General features: G+C 41.7%; 1 protein-coding gene across 6 annotated transcripts in view; it reads right to left on the bottom strand.

The window, feature by feature from the left end:
• Positions 1-27950, bottom strand: part of ppfibp1b (PPFIA binding protein 1b) — a 180907-nt gene that overhangs the window by 21496 nt on the left and 131461 nt on the right. For 5 of the 6 annotated variants that reach the window (XM_068050205.1, XM_068050202.1, XM_068050207.1 and 2 more), the window contains 10 exons: positions 26189-26250; positions 23553-23637; positions 21361-21488; positions 18493-18620; positions 18090-18152; positions 15177-15237; positions 15001-15039; positions 11997-12171; positions 9796-9828; positions 1363-1501 (listed from right to left, as the gene is read on the bottom strand). In XM_068050205.1, the coding sequence (XP_067906306.1) occupies positions 1363-1501; positions 9796-9828; positions 11997-12171; positions 15001-15039; positions 15177-15237; positions 18090-18152; positions 18493-18620; positions 21361-21488; positions 23553-23637; positions 26189-26250 (913 nt within the window). The remainder of the gene's footprint in view (positions 1-1362; positions 1502-9795; positions 9829-11996; positions 12172-15000; positions 15040-15176; positions 15238-18089; positions 18153-18492; positions 18621-21360; positions 21489-23552; positions 23638-26188; positions 26251-27950) is intronic. The other variant, XM_068050208.1, reaches the window with a different exon arrangement.

The raw sequence follows: 27950 nt of genomic DNA, 5'->3' as shown, positions 1-27950 counted from the left end.
CACTCTGACCAATTCTGCCATGGACAGATGCATCTGCAACAGGTAGATTGATGAGGATGAGGTCAAGTATGTTTTTCCCTCTTGTTGGTTCCTCACCACCTGCCACAGACCCAGTCGTGCAGCTATGTCCTTTAGGACTCGGCCAGTAGTGGTGCTACTAAGCCACTCGGTGATAGACATTGAAGTCCCCCACCCAGAGTACATTCTGTGCCCTTCCAACCTCAGTGCTCCTTCCAATTGGTGTTCAACATGGAAAAGCACTGATTCATCAGTTGGGGTGGTGGGTGTGCACTAAGCTGTAATCAGCAGGAGGTTTCCTTGTCCATGTTTGACCTGATGCCACGGTACTTCTTGGGGTCCGGAGTCAATGTTGAGAACTCCCAGGGCAACTCCCTTCCGACCTTACACTGCTGTGCCACCACCTCTGGTGGTGATGGTGGTGTCAGGGATGTTGTCTGCTTATGTGTGAGTATGACTAAGTCAGGTTGTTGCTTGACTAGTCTGTGGGACAGCTCTCCCAACTTTGGTCAAAGCCCCCAGATGTTCGTAAGGAGCACTTTGCAGGGCGGCTGGGCTGGGTTTGTTGTTGTTTCCGTTGCCTAGGTTGATGCCGGGTGGCCCGTCCAGTTTCATTGCTTTTCTTACACTTTGTAGCAGTTTGATACAACTGAGTGGCAGAGGGCATTTAAGAGTCAACCACATTGCTGCGGGTCTGGAGACCAGGTAAGGACCGCAAATTTCCTTCCCTAAAGGATATTAGTGAACCTGATGGGTTTTTACAACAATCGACAAGGGTTTCATGGTCACCATTAGACTAGCTTTTAATTTCAGATTTATTAATAAAATTCAAATTTCACCATCTGCTGTGGTGGGATTCGAACCCATGTCTCCACAGCATTAGCCTAGGTCTCTGGGTTACTAGTCCAGTGGCATTACCGCTAGGCTCCTATGGCAGGCACATTCAGCAGAGAAAGGCACAGCTGAACAATATACTGCTTTCTATCAGTCCACAAAAACATACCAGATCTCAGTAAAGAACACCAGCAGCTTTGTAGTAAATTACATATTCATAGAATTTGGCATCTTTTGAGAAATAATTCATAGGAATGAACTTAAATACTTAACATTCAGTGAGGTAACTCTGTGGTGCCATTTTGACAAAATGGAGGTAGCCAGTGCAGTATCCATTACCAGTGAGCTGAAAACGAGCTCTCTGCAATTAGGAAAAGTTAGTATGTAGGGGGAAGGAGCTTCCATTGATAATTTGTGGTATCGTTTCTCCCCTCTTCCTTTCCCAGAATAAAACTCAATTACCCCAAATCATTTCATACGCTAAAAGTTTAATTTAAAAATACTGCTTACTTTCCAAATAATTTTTTAATTCCTTTTGATTTCTTTTTCAATTCTGGAGAGGTTGGAAACAGCTGACAACCGTCAGTCTCTGCTGCACGTAGTGGGAGACCAGCAACATCCACGTGTTCAGATTCTTTTTCTGTCTCGGCTACATTTTAGAAAGAAAATCGAATGAAAGTTAGTTTATACCCCCAACCAATTCAGTAAAACGGACTCTGTTCAAAAACGAAAAGAAAATTCCTTGCGGAAACAAGGTGAAAATCTGCAGAACCTTTAAACATAAAAGGAACGCTCTAGAATTAGGCCCAACACAATGGCCTTATCCTTGAATGCATTTAAAAAACACACCAGTGTGTGTATAACAAATAAAACTTACCATAAGATGGCTGGCTTTGAAATTGGAGCTGCCATCTTCTGATGTTTGGCACAAACATGGGATTTTGCCACTTAGCCTTTTCTTATTGAGTAACAGGTAGCACTGGGAGCCCAGCCCAAGCAGTGAATGAAACATTTTTATGTATCTATCCTTACAAATATGAAGAATGTGCTAGCAGCAATGATTAGGCCAGGGATACTTGGGAATAAGGGAGCTCATAAAATATTACTTTAAACCATAAATCATCTCAAGCCCGAACAATGCTTATGTAAATTATTGAACAGTACATTTTTCAGACAAATGGGTGAAGAATGCTGGTTTGGGTCATTCCTTTTACAAATTAAAAATTCTTCAGTTCACTTAAACCATCAACTTCTGAATGATTTTCTGCCTATATCAGAAGTTGCTTCTGCAAATGCCTTACTGTTATGGACCGAGATCAGCTGTGTTACATTTATGATGTTTTAACACCCTCAGCAGAGCCACAGTAGCTTTAGAACAAACTAACATCTAACACCTGCATCTTAAATAACATTTTGCATCTGACAAACATGCCTCATATCTGAAATTTACACACAATGGAGGTATTTCACACAACAAAGGTTTCCTTACTTCTTTAGCAAAAGGTTTAAACTTTAAACTAGTGCTCCAACACACTGTATCACAGAACAACAGAATATGAGCTTGTGCAGTTTCCCTACAAGCTCCCAGATGTGAGCATGTTGAGGATGGTGCTGAGTCTATACACTTCATCTGGAAACAAAATCACACAGCAGTAAGCCAAGGTTGACGAGGAAAATAAGGAGGCACAGTAGCTTTATGGCATGGTGTTGCCACCCACATGATCTTCTCTCCCTCTAGACACAACGGCGCCTCTGAGATGAAGCATCAGTTTTCCAAGTATTTGAGGAATCAATCCCACTAACCAGGTAATAGCTTTATACACCACCAACTTGCATTTATACATTGCCTTTAACATAATAAAAACATTCCATGGAGTTTCAGAGGAGAAATTAGCAAATAAAATTTGACACCAAGTCCCCTAAGATGGTATTTGGACAAGTGATCAAAAAATTGTTCAAAGAGGTGGGTTTTAAGGAGCATTTAGAAAAGGAGGGCGAGAGATGTTTAGAGGGAGAATTCCAGAGCTTAGGTTCAGGCAGCTGAATGTACAGCCGCCAATGGTAAAGGGAAATCAGGATTGTATAAGAGGCAAGAACTGGACGAGATCTCGGAGGACTGGAAGCCTGAATGAGATTAGAGACAGGAAGGGGCAAAGCTATGGAGGCATTTGAACACAAAATGAGAATTTTAAAATCGAGGCATTTTCAGACTGGGAGCCAACATAAATCAGCAAGCACAGATAATGATGGGTGAACAGGACTTGGTGCGAGTTAGGATACAGGAAGCAGAGTTTTGTATGAGTTCAAGCTCATGGAGGGTGGAAGATTATCTGAGGAATTAGGAATGGAACTACACACTGTGCAGTCATCAGCCAAAATCCCCAATTTTGACCTTATGGTAGAGGGAAGGTCATTGAAGCTGCTGAAGATGGTTGGGCCTTGGACACTTCGCTGGGGAACTCTTGCAGTGATGTCCTGGGGCTGAAATGATTGGCCTCCAACAACCACAACCATCTTCCTTTGTGCTAGGTATGGCTCCAGCCAATGGAGAGTTTTCACCCCCAATTCCCATTGACTTCAATTTGATAGGGATTCTGCAAAAGTTAACATTTGAACGAATGGTTTGCTGGACACAAATGCATTTTGAAAATCTGAAGATCTCCAGGAAATCATTGGAATAGTCAAGTCTAAAGATTATACTCAACTAGTCATGTTGGTAACTTTTGTGTATTACATTTTCTTTAGGCATAGTTCCATGAAATGGACAGGAAAGATCATACCAAAATCAGAATTCTTAAAATATATGGTATTCTTTGAATTTTCTGTTTTCAATCCGGGTTTCTGCTGGGATGCTAGGCTGAATATACTAAAAGTTTAAAATATTTACAAAAGTTTAAATTTTAGATTGCACCCATCTTGATGGAGTAGTGAGTTACCCAGTGAATAGCTGAGCCCCATGGTCTAGCTCCCATCACCAGTTTATGTTGCGTTGAATACGAGTGCTTAGAATTGGCTCAGGGTTGGGGTAGTGGGGGAATACCTAGGATGTTTACTCCTCAATGCTATCCAGCATCCCCTACTGGAAGTGTGTATGCATTGACTTCAGGTCAGCACAAGACTAAACTCAGCTACAATATCACCCCAAGAATCCTCATAGTCTGGACTCAAGTAATTTGGGTAAGAAACAATACAACCAAGTGCCAAAAATGAATCATCTCATAGCTGTGACTTTTCAATTTAGACTATTATTTCTCATATCATGGAACACATTACACAACAACTACAAATACTACAAACTGATTGTTTTAAGCAACTTTACATTTACAGAAAAACAGGTTTTGTAAACAAGTCTTCAAACTGCATGTGTGTCTAGAAACCATTGCTTCAAATGTTATACTTCTAACAATTTCTATCAAACCAAAGTCAATGGGAATCGGGGGAAGGCTCTCCACTGGCTGGAGTCTACCTAGTCAGATGAAGCTCAATCATCTCAACCCCAGGACAGCACGGCAGGAGTTCCTCAGGGTAGTGTCCTATGCTCAACCTTCAGCTGCTTCAATGACTTTCTTCTATCATAAGACCAGAAGCGGTGATGTTTGCTGATGATTGCAGTGTTCGCAATTCCTAAAAATAATGAAGCAGTCCATGCCTGCAAGCAAGAAATGGCAAATAACTAGGCTGATAAGTGGCAAGTAACATTCACATCACAAGTACCAGGCAATGACCATCTCCAACAAGAGTGAGTGTCTAACCACCTCTCCTTGACATTCAATGACATTACCATCCTCAAATTCCCCATCAACATCCTGCACATCACCATTAACCAGAAACTTAAATACTGTGGCTACAAGAGTACCTCAGAGTCTGGGTATTATGTGGCAAGCGACTCACATCCTCACTCCTGATAGCCTTTCCATCACTTTCAAGGCAAAAGTCAGGAGTGTGACAGAATACTCTGCGCTTGTCTGGATGGGTGCAGCTCCAACAACACTCAAGAAACTCGACCCTATCCAGAACAAAGCAGCCACTTGACTGGGACCCCATTCACACCTCAAACATTCACTCCCTCCACCATCGGCAAAATGTAGCTGCAGTGTGTACCATCTACGAGATGCACTGCAGCAATTCCTTCGACAGCACCTTCCAAACCCACAACCTCTACCACCTAGAAGGGCAGCAGGCGTATGGGGCCAGCACCAAGTTCACCTCCAAGTCACACAAAAGCCTGACCTGTAAATACATCATTGTCCCTTTAACAATGTTCCAGGGACATGAGTTCAAATCCCACCATGGTAGCTGCGGGAATTCAAATTCAATTAATTAATCTGGAATGAAAAGCCAGCATCAGTAATGATGATCACAAAACTACTGGACGGTCATAAAACGCGCTCTGGTTCACTAATGCCCTTCAGGGGAGGAAATCTGTTCTTGCCCAATCTGGTCTACATGCGACTTCAGATATACAGCAATGCGGTCGACTACCCTCTGAAATGGCCAGCAAGCCACTCAACTGTATCAAGCCACTACAGGAAAGTCAAAGAAGAATAAAAGCAGATGGAACACCCAGCAACAACCTGGGCACCAGAAATGACAAAGGCACAACCTGCCCAGTTGACCCTGCAAAGTCCTCTTCACTAACATCTGGAGGCTTGTGCCAAAATTGGGAGAGCTGTCCTGCGGACTAGTCAAGCAACAGCTTGACAGTCATACTCACTGAATCTTACCTTACAGCCAATGTCCCAGACTCTTCCATCATCACCCCAAGGTATGTCCTGGCCAACCGGCAGGACAGACTCATCAGAGGTGGCGCCACAGTGGTATACAATCAGGAGGGAGTGGCCCTGGGAGACCTCAACATCGACTCCGGACCCCATGAAGTCTCATGGTATCAGGTCAAACATGGGCAAGGAAACCTCCTGCTGATCACCACTTACTGCCCTCCCTCAGCTGATGAATCAGTGCTCCTCCATGTTGAACACCACTTGGAAGAAGCACTGCGGGTAGCAAGAGCACAGAATGTACTCCGGGTGGGGGACTTCAACGTCCATCACCAAGAGTGGCTCGGTAGCAGAACTACTGCCCAAGCCCTGATAGACATATCTGCCAGACTGGGCCTGTGGCAGGTTGTGAGAACCAAAAGGGAAAAACCTACTTGACCTCACCCTCACCAATCTACCTGTGGCAGATGCATCTGTCTGTGACAGTATTAGTAAGAGTGATCACCACAGAGTCCTTGTGGAGATGAAGTTCCATTTTCACACTTTGTTCTGGATCGGGTCAAGTTTCTTGAGTGTTCTTGGAGCTGCACCCATCCAGGAAAGTGCAGAGTATTGTCACACTCCTGACTTTTGCCTTGAAAGTGGTGGAAAGGCCATCAGGAGTGAGGTTGAGAGTCGCTTGCCACATAATACACAGACTGAACTACTCTTGTAGCCACAGTATTTCTTCATAGTGTTGTGTGGCACTACAGGAACAGATCTAACAGCTCAAAACTGGGAAACCATTGAACGCTGCATGTCCTGTTCACAAAAAACAGGACAAATTCAAGCCAGCCAATTACCGCCCCATCAGTCTACACTCAATCATCAAAGTGATGGAAAGTGTTGTCGATAGTGCTATCAAGTGGCACTTACTCTGCAACAACCTACTCACCGATGGTGTGTTTGGGTTGTACCAGGGCACCTTAGTTCCAGACCTCATTACAGCCTTGGTCCAAACATGGACCAGAAGTGAGGCGAGAGTGACAGCTTGACATCAAGACAGCATTTGACCGAGTGTGCCATCGAGGAGCCCTAGCAAAATTGAAGTCAATGGGAATTGGGGGAAAACTCTCCACTGGCTGGAGTCATACCCAACACAAAGGAAGCTGGTTGTGGCCAATCATCTCAGCCCCAGGACAACATGGCTGATCATCCACTTCAATGCCTTTTTCCCATACTATCTCCATTTCACCTTTATGTCATTGGTATTTAGAAATCAGTCAATCTCTGCTTTAAACATACTCAATGACTGAGCTTCCACAGCCCTCTGGGATAGAGAATTCCAAAGATTCGCAACCCTCTGAGTAAAGAAATTTCTCATCTCTGTCCTAAATGGCTTCCCCCTCATTTTGAAATTGTGTCCCCTGGTTCGAGACTCCCCAACCAGGGGAAACATCTTAGCTGCATCTACCCTGTCTATCCCTTTAAGTATTCTGTAGGTTTCAATAAGATCACCTCTCATTCTTCAAAACTCTAGAGAATACAAGCCCAGTTTCCCCAATCTCTCTTCATAGGACAGTACTGCCATCTGGGGAACAAGTCTGGTGAACCTTCACTGCACTCCCTCAATGGCAATAATTTCTTTCTTTATCATCCTTTTTATTTTATTTATTTATTTTTTATTTAGAGATACAGCACTGAAACAGGCCCTTCGGCCCACCGAGTCTGTGCCAACCAACAACCACCCATTTATACTAATCCTACATTAACCCCATATTCTCTACCACATCCCCACCATTCTCCTACCACCTACCTACACTAGGGGCAATTTTCAATGGCCAATTTACCTATCAACCTGCAAGTCTTTGGTTGTGGGAGGAAACTGGAGCACCCGGTGGAAACCCACGCAGACACAGGGAGAACTTGCAAACTCCGCACAGGCAGTACCCAGAACTGAACCCGGGTCGCTGGAGCAGCGAGGTTGTGGTGCTAACCACTGCGCCGTCCTTCCCAAGGTAAGGGGACCAAAACTGCACACAGTACTCCAGGTGCGGTCTAACCAAGGTTCTATACAATTGAAGCAAGACTTCACTACTCCTGTACGCAAATCCTCTTGTGATAAAGGCTAGTATACCATTAGCCTTCCTAATTGCTTGCTGCACGTGCATGTTAGCTTTCAGTGACTTACTGATGAGGACACCCAGGTCCGTTTGTACATCTACACTTTCGAATCTCTTACCATTTAAGAAATACTCTGCACATCTATTCCTCCTGCCAAAGTGGATAACCTCACATTTTTCCACATTATATTTCATCTGCCATGTTCTTGCCCACTCACTAAGTCTGTCCAAATCCCCTTTTGCATCTTCCTCACAACATACATTTGCAACCTACTTTTGTGTCATCCACAAACTTGGAAATATTACATTTGGTCCCCACATCCAAATCATTGATATACATTGTGAACAGCTGGATCCCTGCCATACCCCACTAGTCACAGCTTGCTGACGCAAGAATGACCCGTTTATTCCTACTCTGTTTTCTGCCTGTTAACCAATCCTTAATCCATGGCAGTATAGTACCTTCTATCCCATGGGCTTTAATTTTGCTAACCAACTTCTTGTGGTTATCAAAAGCCTTCTGAAAATCCAAGTATGCTATGCCCACCCACCCCCCTTTATCAATTCGGTTAGTAACATCCTCAAAGAGAGTTAGTAGAAAGATCTAGACAACATTCAAGCTTGGACAAGTAACAGTCGCACCGCACAAGTGCCAGGCAATGACCATCGCCAACAAGAGAGAGTCTAACCATCTCCCTTTGACACTCAATGGCATTCTCATTGCTGAATCCCCCACCATCAACATCCTTGGCATTACTCTTGATCAGAAACTGAACTGAATCAGCCATATAAATACTGCAGCTACAAGAGCAGGTCAGAGGCTGGGAATTCTGCACTGAGTAACTCAGCTTCTGACCCCCCCAAAGTCTGTCTGCCATCTACAAGGCACAAATCAGGAGTGTGAAGGAATACTCTCCACTTGCCCGGATGAGTGCAGCTCCAACACCACTCAAGAAGCTCAACACCAGCCAAGGCAAAGCAGTCCACTTGATCAGCACCTCATCCACCACCTTCAACATTCACTCCCTCTCCATCGGCACACAGTGGCAGCAATATGTACCATCTACGAGATGCAACTCGCTAAGGCTCCTTCGATAGCACCTTTCAAACTCACTACCTGTACCATCTAGAAGGACAAAGGCAGCAGAGTCATGGGAGCACCACCACCTGCAAGTTCCCCTCCAAATCACACATGATCCTGATTTGGAACTATATTGCTTTTCCTTCACTGTCACAGACAAAATCTTGGAACTCCCTCCCTAAAACCACAGTGGGTATATCTACACCACATGGACTGCACCAGTTCAAGACAGCTCACCAACACCTTCTCAAGGGCAATTAGGAATGGGCAACAAATGCTAGCCTTGGCAGCGATTCTCACATCCCATTGAGTGAATAAAAATATGTATTGTTTGATCTATCTGGAGTTGACAGTGACTGTGCAATATAATAATAGTCTTAATAAACTACAGTATGCAGGACAGCTGAACATTGTTTATCTTAAATCAGATTTTCACCAGAGCATGATAAGTGACCTAATAACCAAATAAGGCTATTTGACCATAATCACACTGCAGCACGCTCTGGGTGGTTTTAATATTCAAGTTTTTTCACTGCAGGGTGATGGCCAAACCAATTCTGGAGAATATTTAGGGGATTGAGCCTTTTTTCCAACATTAAAGGTGCTTTATAAATGCAAGCTGTTATGCTCTCCCTCTTTTGGTTACTACCAGTCACACTTGCAGTGACGTTCACTTCTGACAAACTGAGAAAGCAAAGCTCCCCAAGATTAGAACCCTCAAAACCAGCAGGCCCATGACCAGGTGAGTAAATAAGCATGGAAAAATACATTTTGAAAACAAATGCTGAAGTGTTTAAGTAATGCTGCTTATATAAATCAGCAATATCTGTTCATACCACCTAAAGGCATTCCGCTCAAAGCTAAAGGCAGGTCTTGCAGTTTAAACGGTCATGTTGCATTGGCTAAATGATGTAGGATTTGTTTAGCTTAAGCTTCATTATCACATCTCTATTAGCTCTGCTGAGCATGTAAAGTAGTAAACAGCTGGAAGATATGTCCATAGCAAGGCATTGGTGCAGTCAAACATGCAGCTATACTATACCTAGCATCGGTGCACTTGCACTTCGACTGCGATCTTCAGTCATCCAGAAAATGTGTATGATCATGGGAAGCACAGCAGCACAGAATATGCGGAACAAGGTAAAGTACAGATCAATTTACAAATAGAAACCACTCCAATCAGAAAGATAAGGAAAAAAGTTCACATTAACAAAACGCCACAAAAACAGTTAAGTATTGATGTTTAAGTTAAACAAAGGAAACATTTTTGTTGGCAGGTGAGGTTACTCCAGGACAGAAGGATCTGCCTCATGTTTAAGCTATATTAAGTAAATTGCCAAGTCTGTATAATTCAATCATTTAAACAGCACTTCCATAGTCAGGTTAACTATTTCACATGTGTACTCTACCAGGCCATTGCCCTTACCACCCTGCTGTATGGCACAGAATCCTGGGTCAGCTATAGGTGCCACATTAAAGCTCTGCAATGCTTCCAAAGACACCCAATTTGATGCAGGACAAAATCACTAACAATGAGGTCCTCCATCATGCTGAGCTCAACAGCATGGAGACCACCTTCCAGAAAATTCAACATGGATGGGCAGGCCATCTGCCCTGCCTGGATGATTACAGAATCCCCAAGCAGATTTTCTATGGGGATGTGTCTCAGGGCAATCATCAAGGTGGTTAGTATGAACGATATAAGGACAACCCAACAAGGGACCTTGCAAACTTCTGCATTGCAGACCACCTCTCTTGGGAAAATACTGCAACATGGAGGCAAACACTGAAACTAGGTTCAGCGTGTTTCAAGGACCATCTACACCATCTAACTCGCAACATCGGACGTGTCCAGAGGAAGGCAAGAGGTGGCGCAACTGAAGGAAGCTTCTCCAATGACAATATAAACTGCCAATTCTGTGGACAATGCCGCATCAGACTCCTCAGTCATGAGAAGACCCACAGTAGACGATGAAATCATTTACAGCTTGGACATGCTCAAACAAGGAGTCTACCATGATAGTATTCTATGTACAAGCATAAAATGTGCCATCATTATACTGTCAAAGGAATATGGAAGTCATCAATGCACACTTTGTAAACGGTAAGAAAGCTTCCATATTTTTTCTTAAAAAAAACAAAATATGTATTTAAAATAGTGTAAACAAAATCTGCTTGGATAGAGTGGAGAGATTTTAGAAATTAAAAGATTTCCAATCAGCTACAACACACATCTGGTTCCGCACAAGAGTGAAGACTTCTTGATAGGCCAATAAAACTCCCAACACCCAAAATGTCCATCTGAATACTATTTTAATGGGCTTTCTGAACATTATGCACGACAAGTCAACCATATTAACCCAAATCCAGTTACTTTGGGAGATTGAAGCCAAGGGGAAAGTAAAATCTAAACATTTAACAAATGAATTTCAAGTGATTGGTGGGGGACTCATTTTAACAAAGTGGACAGCTGAACATTATTTACAGTTATTTTACATACTATATCGCATTCCCTACCTCCAAATTATGAGTTATATAGGTGAAGATCTATAAATTTAAAAAATATAGAGCAGGTTTCAATTCAATGAGGCAGCTTTTATACACCGTCCTGAGACTAAATAATGTAATAGGTCCAAAGATGCCTTGAATTCAAATGTTATGAATAGAGCTGCCGGTAGAGGCAGTGATCTTTTGGGAAGAGGACTTGTGCTTCCTTTAAAGCACACGAGGAAGGCAATGGGATACCACCTCGTACTTTTTCCCTAGTCATATTACTCATTTCTCATGGAAGTTAAAAAATAAAGGGAGGCTTTTACGAGCAACTGAAAAGGAAAGCGCAGGACCATGAGGCGTGGAGAAATGAGCAGAGGGCCTGCCCTTGGGCAGATCACCACTATTACTTGTGTTTATGGTACGGGACAAGCAACTTGAGGTTCTGAGTTCAAATTCGAACTTGCCAAATTGTGAAAATTAATTCAATAAATCTTTACTTTGTGGACTGGCACCAGAGAGAAACTCTGAAAGCAGCCAGATTAAGGAAAACAACTGATTCACCAATGCTCACCTCTACCAGTTTGGCTTTTGAGACTCCAGTCCCACATCATGTGCTTGATTCTTAAAGGCCATAGGGCAACTAGGGATGGGCAATAAACATTGCCTTGCCAGTGTCATCCACATCCCAAAAAACAATAAAAAAATGTACACACTAAATTAATATTTTTTGAACTATTCATGCTCGCTTACCCAGGTTAGGTGCACTAGCTGTTCGTTTTCCACCTTTGATCTTGAAGAAGCCACGGCCAAAAGAAGCTCTGGCCTTCTTCGAGGCTGCATTATCATCATCTAGTGAATTCTGATTCCCAGCTGGTGGTTTTGGTGGCAGAGTTGTGAACTTACTTATTTCCATACATGCTTTATTCTAGATGGGGTTAAGACAATGATATACTTTAGTTCTCAGGGGTATCTTGTGTCAGTAGAACTATTAACATTTGATCAAAAATAGATGCTGGGAAATTTAAACATGATTTTGGTAAATGTTGTAAGATACCCGAAAACAAACAAACATTCAATAAAACAGGATCCTCTAGAATATATGAAAAATTTAAACTGCAATCTATTAAAGCATACCAAAATACAATGGAATAGCTAACTTGCTAGGCGACATGAGTTATGCAAAACTACATACCTGCCAGATAATAAATAGAAATGTATAAATATTTTCTGGGACCTGGGTTTAAACCCATGCCAGATTGCTGGGACAATCTGCTTGACAGTTGCAAGAGTGCTACATGAAATAAGGATGCCAAATTCAGATCTCAGATCCAGTGGAGCTGTAGTGGGGAGAAGGGAGGGGATAAGATAGCCTGGTGGTTGTGGTATTGAACAAGTTGTGAAATAGAATTCAATTGTCTGGTAATCTGATGGCCAACTGGATGAGAAAACAAGTAATAATTCAGAGTCAGATGAACAGAAGGTGCAGATTGGGATGTATAGTAGATTAACCAAATAGGTTGGGTGAAGCCATGAGGTGAAAACAAATCCAGCATATATAAAAATGACTTGCTAGACACAAGAAATAGGCGCAGGGCTGGTGAAGATACAGGTGATTGCAGTGGAGAGAGGATTCATGCGGCAGAGTACTGGATTAGCTGAAGTTTATAAAGGGTGAAGGCAGGGAGTCCCACAAATATACCAATATTTGCAGCAGAGTGTTAGTTGGAGGTTTTGGCAACAGAGGCCATTGTCAATTGTTGTAAAAACCCATCTGGTGCACTAATGTCCTTGAGGGAAGGAAATCTGCTGTCCTTACTTGGTCTGGCCTACATGTGACACCAGACCCTCAGCAATGTAGGTGACTCTTAAATGCCCTCTGAAATGGCCTAGCAAACCACTCAGTTGTATCTAACCGCTACGAAGTCAATAAGGGATGAAACCAGACAGACCACCCGGCATTGACCCAGGCACCAGAAATGACCAGGGCAAACCCAGTCCTGTCGACCCTGCAAAGTCCTCCTTCTAACATCTGAGGGCTTGTGCCAAAGTTGGAGAGCTGTCCCACAGATTAATTGAGCAACAGCCTAACAGTCATACTCATAGAATCATACCTTACATCATGTCCCAGACACCGCCATCACCATCCTCAGGTATGTCCTGTCCCACTGGCACAGTGGTATACAGTCGGGAGGGAGTTGCCCTGGGAAACCTTAACATCGACTCTGGACCCCAGTAAGTCTCATGGCATCAGGTTAAACATGGGCAAGGAAACTGCCTGCTGATTACCATCCATCGCGCCCCCCCACCCCCAGCTGATGAGTCATTGCTCCATGTTGAACACCACATGGAGGAAGCACTGAGGGTGGCAAGGATGCAGAATGTACTCTGAGTGGGGGACATCAATGTCCATCACCAACAGTGGCTCTGTAGCACCACTACTGACCGAGCTGGCCGAGTCCTAAAGGACATAACTGCTAGACTGGGTCGGCGGCAGGTGAGGGAACCAAGAAGGAAAAATATACTTCAACTCAGCTTCACCACTCTGCCTGCTGCAGATGCATCTGTCCATGACAGTATTGGTAGACCCTTGTGGAGACAAAATCCCACCTTCACATTGAGGAAACCTTCCATCGTGTTGTGTGGCACTATCACCGTGCCAAATGGGATAGATTTCGAACAGCAATATTCGCACCACACAAGTGCCAGGCAATGACCATAGCCAACAGGAGAGAATCTAACCATCTCCCCTCGTCATTCAATGGCATTACAATCACTGAATCCCCCACTATCAACATCCTGGGGGGTTACCATTGACCAGAAACTGAACTGGAGTAGTCACATAAATACTGTGGCTACAAGAGCAGGTCAGAGGCTAGGAATCCTGCAGCGAGTAACTCACCTCCTGACTCCCCAAAGCCTGTACATCATCTACAAGGCACAGGTCATGAGTATGATGGAATACTCTCCACTTGCTTGGATGGGTGCAGCTCCAACAACCCTCAAGAAGCTCGACACCTTCCAGGACAAAGCAGCCCACTTGACTGGCACCCGATCCATAAACATTCATTCTCTCCACAACCGACGCACAGTGTGCAGCATCTACAAGATACACTGCAGCAACGTACCAAGGCTCCTTAGACAGCACCTTCCAAACCTGTGACCTCTGCCATCTAGAAGGACAAGGGCAGCAAATGCATGCAAACACCACCACCTGCAAGTTCAGGTCCAAGTACAGTTTTGGAATGGCGATAAAGTGCCACAAGCAGCAGCAGCCCCATTGATAGGCTAATAGCAGCCTTGATCACAGCAATACATTCGAGCCAAATAGAACTGAAACACATACTTTTCCACCCAAATAACAAAAATGTTGACAGCTAACCTTAATCAAGAGCAAAATGTTCCCTGCCAGCTGAAAATGTGTTAGATGGAGAGTTGGAGACAGAAAGGAAAGAAGAGAGAAATTATCAGCATTAGAACAGGAAGAAATGCCCCACATCATCAAAATGGGTGCAAAATATGCAAGGTAGCACTCATACGGCAGATTATGGGCAGTTTACATCTGCAATGTATTACTACTATAGTAATTAACAGTACAGATAGAGCCATGTGATTGCTTAACAAAAAAACAAGCTCATTCATTCTGTCAAGACAATTTGGTACAAATCGGACAATTACATAACTTACCAATCTAGATCACCATATACACCTTTGTTCCAAATAAATTCAACAAATGCCTGTGACACTGGAAACCTACCTCTAACGGGCTCTGCTGAGCAGGTTCCATGGATAGTTTCTGTTCAAAGGCAAAAGGGTAACAAATTTAAATCCTATAATGCAATACAGAGTGTAGCTAAATGGCAAGTTAGCTCTACAGCAAATATTAACATTCTTATTTTAAACCAGGAAGTCTGATGATGAAACAAATCAAACCTTGTGCTCCTCCTCCATTCTCAGGTTCTCCTGACTACCAGAGTTGTGTATATCTGATAATCTGCAACGAGACATGAGGGAATGTGTTTCACTATAGTATAGCCAAAAGTAAACTCCAAATCTGTAGGTTCCCAAATGATGACAGGACATAGTGGGGAAAGAAAATAAAAACACAAAATGTTGGAAATACTCAGCAGGTCTGGCAGCATCTGTGGAGAAAGAGTTAAACACATCAGGTTTGTGACCAAGATGCTGCCAGGCCTGCTGAGTATTTCCAGCATCTGCAGTATTTTACTTTTGTAATGGTACAGAAAAGCTTTGTAGTACAATTTCATGCCACTTGAAAGAAATAGGTATAATCTATTAATAGCATACGTGAGCATTTATCTGCTAAACATGGTTTTTCATAAATTTTTTTAATTAAATGGCGATCACGAGATTAATTTAACAAAGCTGTGTCAGAAGCTCAATTTCAAAGGGTTTCATAGCCACATTAGACAGAGATTTTAATGTATTTATTTTGAGGGATATCGGTAGAGAACAGAGAGTTCTACTTTTGAACTCAGATTGGGCACAGTCTATTCCAATCTTAACAGAACTGAGCAACATGCATTGCTCACTCTTGAATCATACAGCATGGGAGGCCATTCGGCCCATTGTGCCTGTGCCAATTCCTTGAAACAACTTTTCAGTTCGTCCCACTCCCTTGCCCTTTCCCCTAGGCAAATGTTCCCTTCAAGTATATATCCAATTCCATTTTCAAAAATCCTATAAGAATCTGCTTCCTTTCAGACAATACATTCCAGATCACAATTTGTTGCGTTAAAAATATTCTCATCCTTTCCTGGCTTTTTTGAAGGATGAAAGGACTCCACAAAAATTAGAACAGTTGTGGGGTGTTTCACTTCCAGACAGGCATTCAAGAAAGTGGGGTGGTACCAAGTTCTTTGGACACATACAAATCAAGTAACGTACCTTGCAGCCTTCTTTGTTCAAAAAAGGTTGCAAGGATAAGCCCAGCACTCACGGGCCAGTCAGTTTAACCTCAATGATGGGAAAGCTTTTAGAAACAGTAATACAGAACAAAATTATCACTTAGACAAGTTTGGAAGAATTAAGGAAAGCCAGCAGAGATTTGTAAAAGGCAAATCATGTTTCACTGAGTTTTTTGGTGAGGTAACAGATGATTTTTTTCCCATTCATTCATGGGATGTAGGCGTCGCTGGCTAGGCCAGCATTTATTGCCCATCCCTAATTGCCCCCGAGAAGGTGGTGGTGAGCTGCCTCTTGAACCGTTGCAGTCCTCGGGGTGTAGGTATACCCACAGTGCTGTGAGGAAGGGAGTTCTAGTATCTTGACCCAGCGATATAGTTCCAAGTCAGGATGGTGTGTGGCTTGGAGGGGAACTTGCAGGTGGTGGTGTTCCCATACATCTGCTGCCCTTGTCCTTCTAGATGGTAGAGATCATGGGTTTGGAAGGTGCTGTCGAAGGAGCCTTGGTGAGTTGCTGCAGTGCATTTTGTAGATCGTACACACTGCTGCCACTGTGCCTCGGTGAAGGGAGTGAATGTTGAAGGTGGTGGATGGGGTGTCAATCAAGTAGGCTGCTTTGTCCTGGATGGTGTCGAATCTCTTGCGTTGTTGGAGCTGCACCCATCCTGAACAGAAAATCTCTTTTTTGGTTAACCAGTGTATATGTGTGGGTGTGCGCATGTGTGTCAGGGGCTACAGTAAAAAGGGAACTTTCATATTTCAATCTGTGTTTATGCTTTCCTTCATTGCTGGTTATGTCTTATTTTATAATAAACTGATAATTTTGCTGTTTATTAAAGAAACCTGTTCAGTGCATTTTGTTCTGGGATAAAAAGAGTCTATGATTGAACGTATCGGTAACTGGGTAAAAATTTAAATATATGCTGTGACATGTGGAGAAATGAAACTAGAAAAACAGTGCACTCCTCCTGCCTCGATCGTAACAGTGGATAGACTGGAGAAACTGGGGTTGTTCTCCTTCAAGAGAGGTTGAGAAGAGATTTGAGAATCGGAGAATCGTTACGGTGGCCATTCAGCCAGTCCCGTCTGTGCCAGTTCTCTACAGGAGCATCTCAGCTTGTCCCACCCTCCTGCCTTTTCCCCATAGCCCTGCAACTTTTTTCTCTTCAGATAATTATCCAATTCCCTTTTGAAAGCCCCGATTGAACATGCCTCCACCACACTCTCAGGCAGTGCATTTGAGGCACTAACACTACCGAATTTCCTCCGAGGATCGCTGGGGAAGCCCACTATCTACCTGTTCAAAATCATGAAGGGTCTAGGCAGAGTATATAAAGAGAAATTGCTCCCATTGACAGAAGGGTCGGGAACCAGAGGACACCAATTTAAGGATAGAGTGCTTACGATCTGGAATACACTGCCTGAGAGCATAGTGGACAGATTCAATTGTGGCTTTCAAAGGGAAATTGGATGAGCACCTGAAGGAGAAAAAAATTGCAGGGCTACAGGGAAAGGGCAGGGGAGTGCAACTAGCTAAACTGCTCGCAGAGAGCCCACGTGGGCTCGATGAGCCGAATGGCCTAATTCTGTGCTGTAACCATTCTATAACTCTATTCTATGATTCTATACGCAAGGCCTGAATACACTTCTAGTAGAGCATCTGTATATAATCTGAAGATACTGGAATTGCTGAAGGAATGCAGACCCCTTTAATAACACAATATCTCTCTAGTTTTCCCAATAAGCTCAACGGTAACAGTGTACCACCACCATTCAAGCTTTTCATTAGTCAGGTAGAGAGTTTGAAATTTAGAAAGAATGCGGAAATCTCAATTTTTATACAACCAATACTTTATGTCTTTTTATCTATGGATTAGCAGAATTGATATAAAACTGATTTTTCCCTTGCATTATACTTACATAGGACTGTCACATATGACAGTTTCTTCAACTAACGAAGAGAAGTCTCCTGGTTGTATTTCACTGTAGAAAAAAGTATATTTACACAGATTACATCATACACATTGTTTGTTACACTTTCCTCAGAAAAAAGGATTTATCCATTTCCAATAACCGATTAAGCGATACTATCAGCTACCAGCTCATCCATAAATCTGTAAAGTTTTTATAATAAATACAATGGTTAGGTACTTGAATTGGTCTTCAAATAATACTGATGACCTAAATCATCTTAAGGATATTAGTTTATTTGCTTGATACTTGAAAACACACCATCATAATAGGAAGCCAACGACAGCCTTTAAACCTTTACAATTACACTCAACCTTTTAAAGTTAGGCAACAAAGCTAGTGTGTGTTTTACCCAATGTCAGGTGTTTTTTCAACTTCGGGGTCCATCTTCTTATCTGCCTGTTCAACACGACTCTTCGGTGTAGATGAAACCACTGGAATTGGTACTTGAAGAATACTAGTGTGGATTTCAATTGGCTCCTAAAACAAAATTAGCAAATTATGCACTTTTCCCCAAGTATATTCTTTTACTGATGTCTGAGTGCTTGTGTGCCTAAACATTAAAATGCAACAGTAGTTTTTAAAAATCAGCTGTAAGCACAAATAATGCAACAATGTAGGAAATTCAAATGTCAAACAAGATCTCCAGAAGTGAAAAAATATTAATTTAGGACCAAGTGATCTCAGTCTGCAGGTTTTCTATTAATTCTCACTGTCAACTACCCAGTACAAATCTAAGTATTTCTAGTATTATATTAGTAAAATTATATTCCAGAAACACATACTTAGCTCTTTTATATTCAGTGTCTAGTTTTCTATTTAATCCAACTACTGTAAACATCTTGCAACAGTTTCTTACAGAATTTAGTTGTAACTTAACCTTTTTTTGGTGTGAGGCTAGGCTGCAAACTTCTTTAAAGAGCTAGAGAACCCCAACTGCAGGAGTAAAACAGGGTTGGAAAAAACACGTGGAAATTTTGGTAGTTACTTTCATTCCATTTATTATTGTGCCATTAAACCCACCTCTCATCAGGCTCTTATTTTTTTTATTTCATTCTAGAGCTAAACACCCTGTACCTCATTTACTAATAAATTCACCCAGGTCTTTTAAATTGCCATGGATTTCACTCTACCATGCCTGTTACCATATAATGCATACTCTACATTCCCATGTCTTCTACCTAAGCTCTGATATTGCACGGACTGATATTGAATTACATTTGCTCAGCTAGCCTTTACAGGCCCTTTTAGATTATCGCCTATCATTGGCCACAGCGCTCAACTATCATCTGGAAACCAGCACTACAGACAATATACTATCTTTATTTACCAAAATGATAAAATAACAGTGCGTTCCCACTGACAGCCCACTTTGACATCTCCCTCCCACATACCACTACCCTTTGTTGTCTAACTTTCATCCACACATCGATCAGGCCCAACCTTTTGGCAAATTTCTTCTCAGAGGTTCTTAAGTCTTTGGAACTCGCTTCCGCAAAAGGCGGTGTTAGCAGAGTCTTTAAATATTTTTAAGACAGAGGTAGATAGATTCTTGATAAGCAAGGGGGTAGGAGGTTATCAGGGGTAGGTGGGAATGTGGAGTCGAGGTTACAATCAGATCAGCCATGATCTTAATGAATGCTGGAGCAGGCTTGAGGGGCTGAGTGGCCTACTCCTAATTCGTATGTTCATATATACCCGTGGGTATGCACCTTGTGAATCAGTCAGTAATGTGGGACAGTGTCAAATACCCAAGCAGATCGCATCCACTGCCTCACCGTCAACTTACTTTGATAGATGTTGTAGACTGAGAGACCATTACCTCACCAAATACACAAACACAGCAAGTTTTCACTTCATTCAAAAAATGACATCTTCCACAGCCTTGCTCAGTTATATTAATCAGCTGTTGTTACGACCAAGGTGGCAGTAATGCTCTGTTAATTCAGTCCCACTACTCCACAGGTCATGACATATTAGTAAAGTTTCCCACCTACCAGAAAATAGCCAAATTAAACACTTTATTTATCCTCCAGAATAAAGCACACCATACCAGGTTTCTTTAAACAACAAAATTAACTATTTATTAATAAACTAAGTCTTAAACAATAATGTGATAACTATATGTGAAAGGATCCTTTTCAAACTTCTTATTCTTCCTAACCCTCATGCACACACACAATTAAAAAAAAGTTTTAAAAAGGATGTTCTGGATTACAACTGTTTCTTAGGAACAAAATAATTAGGTTGTCATGTCCTGGTTGGATATTTCCTGATCAGTGAGGTTTCCCAGAGTCGAATAGCCAGATGCCACTCGAGGTCTCTCCAGGGAAGGTTAATCGAGTCTGTGATGGGTAGGCACTCATGGCACTTCGTCTGCAGCAGGCGTCACATAGACCTTACAGCAAAGGGTGTAGCAACAGGTCTACTTGGGTTTTGAAATAGCAATCTAGCAACAGAAGCTTTCTTGAGCTTTCAGGATCTCTCAAAACATCAGAGGCAACAGGAATCATGCCTGAAGCAGAGATTTTTCGGAGACTGGAGGCAACAGGAATTTGCCACCTTTTAAAATGCAGGGCTTCCTCTCAGCAAAGGAGCCTTTCTCCACAGAGAGCAGAAATTCCTCTTTTCCTGGGTCTTTTCTCTCTCCAGGCAGACCACAGCCACCCGCTCAAATGTGGAATTTCTTTTTACAAGACAGGCAAGCCTTCTTTTTCAGAGAATAGGTCTATTTTCTCTGGTCTGCAAACACAGGTGGCCAGCCAGTTCACTGCTAGCTGCTTCCAGCTCCCTGGTATTATTCACACTGCAAAACTGATACTAAAACCCACCATCAAGACATGTCATAAATCTTCCAGTCATTTCCCTGTTGAGCTGCTTGAAAACAGGTGCCTTGCAGTCTATGCACTCAGTTCAACCATCAAGTTTCAGCATTCAATGTTCACAGAAAATCCTTTTTCTCAGTCTTTAAAAGCACGAAGAATTCTTAGCTTTCAATAAACAAAGCTTTTGTGACACTGTCTCTGAAAGGTTGTTTAACTTCGTTGCTAGCTACTGTTTCACAATTCCCGATGTCCTGTTTCTCTGCAAACAGCGCATGCACCCGAGAGAGACTATGATAATTAGCATTTTAATTTTTTACTGCTTCACTGAGGACCACAGAAGGAAAAATACCTGAAGAATGTTTCAGACTAGAATGTAATTATGCAAATTAACTTACTGCTTCTGGCATTTCCTCTGCTGCAGGGGCTGGGGCAGTGGGAGAAGCCAGCTCAATTTCTAATGTTTCACTGGTGTTAACTCCAGCAGATCCCCCATTCAGGCTTTCGTCACTGTCATCTTCTTTTACTACACCAACAAAACATTTAGCGTTTGAAAAGAAATATGAATTTTTGATTTCATACTTGCATGAGATAATGTTCTTTCATGCTGGAGAAAATGGCTTCTTCATTCTCAGCTTTGATTCTACATCTGTTTAATATTTGCAATACATGGTACAATTAGCAGTAAGTAAACTCTTTAAATTGGGAAAACACTCATTTTAATAAATACTTTGTAAATTTAAAAAGTCAGCAGAAAATTTATAAAATTCTAAGTCCTTTAATCCTGCTATCTATAAATTGAAACATGAATTTCTTCTTTTGTATCATTTAAAAGCTTTCAGTTGTTACTTCTGAAGGAAGGAAAACATTCCTAACTTTTCCGTTCAAACTTAATGGTAACAGAACTTCATATGGGTTAGTGGATAAATGCATTGGGTGGTGCAATACTGAATAATTGGCTGAAAGGTAGAAGACAGCAGAGTTCATTTGCTGATTGGTGAGAGGTGATCAGATGTGCCCATGAATGCAAATCACTGAATGCTTGTGCACAAGTACCAAAAGTAAACAAAAGGCTAATGGAATGTCTGCTTTTATCTCAAGAGGGGTTGGAATTTCAAAGTGAGGAAATGATGCTCTAATTGTATACAGCCTTGGGCAGAGCCCATCTGGAGTACTGCATTCAATTTTGGGCACTGTACCTAAGGAAAGATATACTGGCCTTCTTGGCACTACAGCGCAGATTCACTAGAATGGTAAAGGGTTAAATTATGAGGACAGGTTGCATAAACTTGGTTTGCATTTCCTCAAGTTTAGACCCTTGGCGGGGACGGCGGGCGGGGGGTGGGGGAGGTGATCTAAATCGAGGTATTTACAATGACTAAGGGACTTGCTAGGGTAGATACACGGAAACTATTTTCTTCTGTGGGAGAATCCAGAACAAGAGGGAACAGTATTAAATTTAGAGCTAGGCCTTTCAGGACTGAAATCAGGAAGCACTTTTTCCACACAAAGAGTAGTGGAAAGCTGGAACACATACCCCACCAACCCCCACCCGCCAAAAAGGCTGTGGATGCTGGGGTCAATAAGAATTTTCAAGATGGAGATAGATTTTTGTTGGGCAAAGGTACCAAGGGATATGCAGCAAAGGGAGGTAAATGGAGTTGAGACAGGTCAACCATGATCTGAACAAATGGCAGAACAGAATCGAGCAGCTGAGTGGCCTGGAATTCCCAGGTTCAATCCAGTCTGGCCAGAGATAGATGGGCTCATTATTTTCCTGGATTTCATTTGGTGGGGCAGTGGGGGCAGGAGAGAGGGGATATTCAGCTAGGGTTCCTGCTGTTAATCTGTATTGTGTGCCCCCTTCTTAAAGCCTGCATGAGAACATATGTTGAGGGTGCATGGGACAGAGATCCCTTCTCACTATGATGAATGTAGCAAATACCCCACTGACTCTCTCTCCAATCTTACACACACAATGTCCAACTGAGGTACTGCAGGGTTATTGACACATGTGGAATGGCACCTCAGAAAGTCAACATCAGAAAAGACAAGCGAAAAGATCACCCTCAAGTCTATTCTTTTCTGTTCAGTACAAAATTTGCATCCTGCAGCTTCAAAAAATACTAAAAAGATGCTCTCCAAAAAACACCATCTTGCTTTAACGTTCCTACAATACAATTTCACAACCTTGTGGACAAACTTCCAGATGTCAATGCTTTGCAATTCTCCCTTGGGAAGGTAAATTAACTAGGGCGGGGACCGAGACAGAAAAAGAAAGACCCTCAATATTCATTTGACATCTCTCCTAGACAATACGACTAAGACCAAAACAGACCTCTGAGGAATCATGAATCTGGATCCCCTATCCCACACATTTTGGATTGTGGCTGGAAAGGAAAAGCTTAAGCTTTATCAAATGGATTTTTAAAGAAGATATATTTTATATCCTGTAATAAAAATGGTGTATGGCAATGTAATTAATTACCCTACTGTCCAAATAGTTGGGAGCAGAAAGTTGAGTTAACTGGACACTTTAAACGTAAGCTGCAGGTTGTTGATTGAACTATTACAAATCATAACATCCCACCTTTCTTATGAGCCACAGACATCACCATATCCTGCACCTTCTTGTACCTATTCAAGGACTGCCGCAACTCTTCTATCTTCCGATCCTTCAAAAAGAAAGTACACCGAGAAAATGTCCTATTTGCAAAACATTAGGGCATTATACAAAAATTCCAATGCCAGTTTTCCTGAAGTCAGGGAGGGAGTGCAACAGTGAGGCGGGGTGGGAGGAAGTTAGATACAAATTTAAATCTTAGAAGGCTCTGCATGGCAACACTGACACACCTACACAGGCAGACATCAGGGAAATGTGCAGATTAACATAAATCTGCATGTTACAGATTGCAGACAAAGTTGCCTCCAACATTCACTGTGACCATGTGGTTCTGATCATGTTTGGTTTAAAGTTTCCTCTTAGCTTCAACATATTGCTCTGGACAATACAATTTCATCAAACTGGGCAATAGGAGGTTGTAACAATCACAGAATCGTTACAGTGCAGAAGCAGGCCTTTTGGCCCATCATGTCCACACTGGCTCTCTGAAAGAGCAATTCCCTCAATTCCATTCCCCTGCTTTCTTCCCGTAACCCTGCACATTCTTCCTTTTCATATAACTGTTTAATTCCCTTTTGAATACTTCAACTGAACCTGCCTCCACCACGTTCTCAGGCAGCGCATTCCAGACCTTAACCACTCGCTGCATGAAGCCGTTTTTACTCATGTCACTTTTGCTTCTCTTACCAAATACTTTAAATCTGTGCCCTCCCATTCTCGATCCTTTCAAGAGTGGGAACAGTTTCTATCTACTCTGTCCAGACTCATGATTTTGAACACCTCTATCAAATCACCTCTGAGTCTTCTCTTCTCCAAGAGAAACAGTCCTAACTTCTCCAATCTATCTTCATGACTGAAATTCCTCTTCCTTGGAACTATTCTTGTGAATCTTTTCTGGACTCTCTCCAGTGCAGCACCCAGAACTGGATGCAGTACTCCAGCTGAGGCCGAACTAGCGTCTTATACAAGTTCAATATAAGTTCGTTGCTCTTGTACTCTTTGCCCCTATTAATAAAGCCCAGGATACTGTATGCTTTATTAACCGCTCTCTTAACCTGTCCTGCCACCTTCAATGACTCATGCACATATATACCTAGGTCCCTCTGCTCCTGCACCCACTTTAGAATTGTACCCTTTATTTTATATTGTCGCTCCATGCTCTTCCTACCAAAATGAATCATTTCACATTTCTCTGCATTGAACTTCATCTGCCACCTGCCTGCCCATTCCACCAACTTGTCTATGTCCTTTTGAAGTTCTACATTATCCTCCTCAGTTCACAATGCTTCCAAATTTCGTATCATCTGCAAACTTTGAAATTGTGCCCTATACAACAAGGTCTAGGTCATTATTATATAATCAGGAAAAGCAAGGGTCCCACTGATCCCTGGAAAGCTCCACTACAAACCTCCCTCTAGCCCGAAAAACATCCATTAACCAGTACTCTGTTTCCTGTCACTTAGTCAATTTCGCATCCATATTGCTCGCATCCATATTGCTACCATCCCTTTTATTCCATGAGCTACAAGTTTGTGCACAAATCTGTATCAAACACCTTTTGAAAGTCCATGTACACCACATCAACAGCATTGCCCTCATCAATCCTCTCTGTTACCTCTTCAAAAAACTCCAGTAAGTTAGTTAAACATGATTTTCCCTTAAGAAATCCATGCTGGCTTTCTTTAATTAACTCGCATGTTCAACGTGACTGTTAATTTTGTCCTGAATTATTTTTTCTAGAAGTTCTCCCACCACAGAAGTTAAACTGACTGGTCTGTAGTTGCTGGGCTTATATTTACATCCTTTTTTGAACAAGAGTGTAATGTTTGCAATTCTGCAGTCCACTGGCACCATCCTCGAGTCTAAGGAAGACTGAAAAATTATGGCCAGTGCCTCTGCGATTTCCACCCTCACTTCCCTCAGTATCCTTGGATGCATCTCATCTGGTCCTGGTGTTTTATCCACTTTAAATACAGACAGCCTATCTAATACGTTCTCTATCAATTTTAGACACCTCTAGTGTCTGACTTACCTCTTCTTTCAACATAGATAAGTGACACTGATATTAAGATTAGTCAACTTCAGGTCTCATTCAGAACCACAGTTTGTTAATTATTTTTTTTTTAACTTTCATATTTGAAAAAGACAGATCTGAACATGACAAAATATGGGATTGGAGTCACATGCATCCCAAAGCAGGTTGGAATGGCAAACTCCATATCACGATGGAGTAGTGAACAGACTGGGGTGGGAGGCTCCATTCCCTGACGGACAGTAGGGAATGGGTTGGGATGGGAGATTCCATTCCCTGATGAACTGGTTGGGATTTCATGACAATCTAAGCTTTCAGAGTTATTTTTCTGATACTCTCCACACTGGGATTTGTAAACACAACCTTTTGGTTACTGGTCTAATACCATAAACAGCAGGCTATCACAATCACCTTTAATATCTATGGTACTGGCTGCAGCAATGCAAGAAGGGGCGCTCATTACCACCTTCTCAAGGGCTCGTAAGTATGGGCAATAAATACTGGTCTTAACAGTGACACCCACATCCCATGAATTATTAAAAACAAGTCAGAATAAAATCATAGGATCTACCTTCTCCTCGTTTGCTGCCATCAGCGACTCAACAGCCTTCTTCATTTTATGTACTTCAAGACCTGAAAATAGCAAGAATGGCATTCAACATGATACTTTTATATTTTTATGCTACAATGAATACTGAAACCATGCTGGCATGCCGCATATCATACTTGCATTAGTACAACATTGACCGCATATTAGCAACATTCTTTAAAGGCAACAGTGAGCCTTTAAACAGTTGTTTGCATATTTCGTTATTGAAAATAAAGCTGTGGAGTAATTTAACCTTTTAAAAATAATTTTAAATATTAAAAGCAGTGTTTTGTTTTTACATTCTGAAGTATTTTCGCCAGTACATTTTCAATGTCTCTGTTCTTCCAGCATGAACATTTAGGAGATAATGACAGTTGGGAAATTGTTACCACAACATAGTTAGTTTCAGTATTAGTGTGGAAAAATGATAATGAAGGCGCTGGACTGGAAAAAGGCAAAGTTCTGCGAGATAAAAGAGATCTAGTCCAAATTAACTGGACAAAGTTAGCAAACATGTTGATATATTTGAAGATTATCTGCTGCTGGTCTAAATTACTTAAGAGTACAAAATATGTATTCCCAGAAGGCAAAAACAGATGCACTAAAGTATAGAATTCTGTAGTAAAGAGATTAAAACCAAAATACAATTTTAAAAAGGGAGGCATATAATAAAGGTAAGGCTAACAATAGAAATAGTAAAGGCTTTTATAAACATAAAAAGTAAAAGAACAATTAAAGATCAGGTAGAACCACTCAGGGATGAAGAAGACTCTAATTGTGGAGGATGAGAGTTTGGCAGAGCTATTAAATAAATATTTGCAGAGGTTTTTACAAATGAGGAAAATTAACAAAACACCGGGTAGATAAGTCACTGTTCTCTGATGCCAAACCGCTTGTGTTGAAATATGCAAATTGGAATAAGGAATATATGACATAACACCACTGTCCAAGAAAGGAGAGGACAAGAAGCCAGGCAACCATAGACTAGTGTGTCAATTTGTTATAGGCAAACTCTTAGAATCTATAATTATATTTAAAATTGATGAACATTTAAATCAAGTATAGCCAGCACTAATTCAATACAGGGAAATAATGTCTGAGCAACTTGAGTTTAAAAAAATATATAAAAGTGAGCGCAAACAAGGCAACAGGACAAGCGAGAAAGACTGGCTTAAAAAAAAACTGGAGAAATAAAGCCTGAACCATAATACAAATAAAATGCAACTAATTTTATGATCATTCTAGTTTACAATATCCAGCACTAAAAACTTGCAGAACAAGTCCTGGAGAAATTATACGAATGACTACTTAAGCCTTGCATGAGAAAAGACCATCTAGTCCATGCCAAACTAAAAGTATATGTTAAAGAGCAAAGCCATAGTTTCCAGACCCACTGTAAACTCTGTTGCCTTGTTACTGACTCCTTTGCAAGTCATTAGGGACTTTGTTCCCAAGAGTACCGAGATGACAACGTTCTAAAGTTACCAGAAACAAGCTTGTGTATTTCTTTGTTGATAAATAATTACACTATTAATTCTGTCAAATATACTGTATGACAAAGTTACCTATTAATTGCAGCACAGTGAAGTCCAATGAGCAGCCATGCAAGGATTTAAAATACAGAACAGCACAAGATCAGGACTCATCTGTAACCTTTAGCATGGAGATATTTAAATTGCTTACTAATAGAAAAGGCACAGTTGAAAACTGCCTCTATGAAATCAGTTGCATTTAGCACAAATAG

Source organism: Heterodontus francisci, chromosome 18 (genome assembly GCF_036365525.1).
Source record: "Heterodontus francisci isolate sHetFra1 chromosome 18, sHetFra1.hap1, whole genome shotgun sequence".
Taxonomy (NCBI): Eukaryota; Metazoa; Chordata; class Chondrichthyes; order Heterodontiformes; family Heterodontidae; genus Heterodontus; species Heterodontus francisci.
Note: the sequence above shows the minus strand (reverse complement) of the source record. Positions and strands in the feature narration are given on the sequence as shown.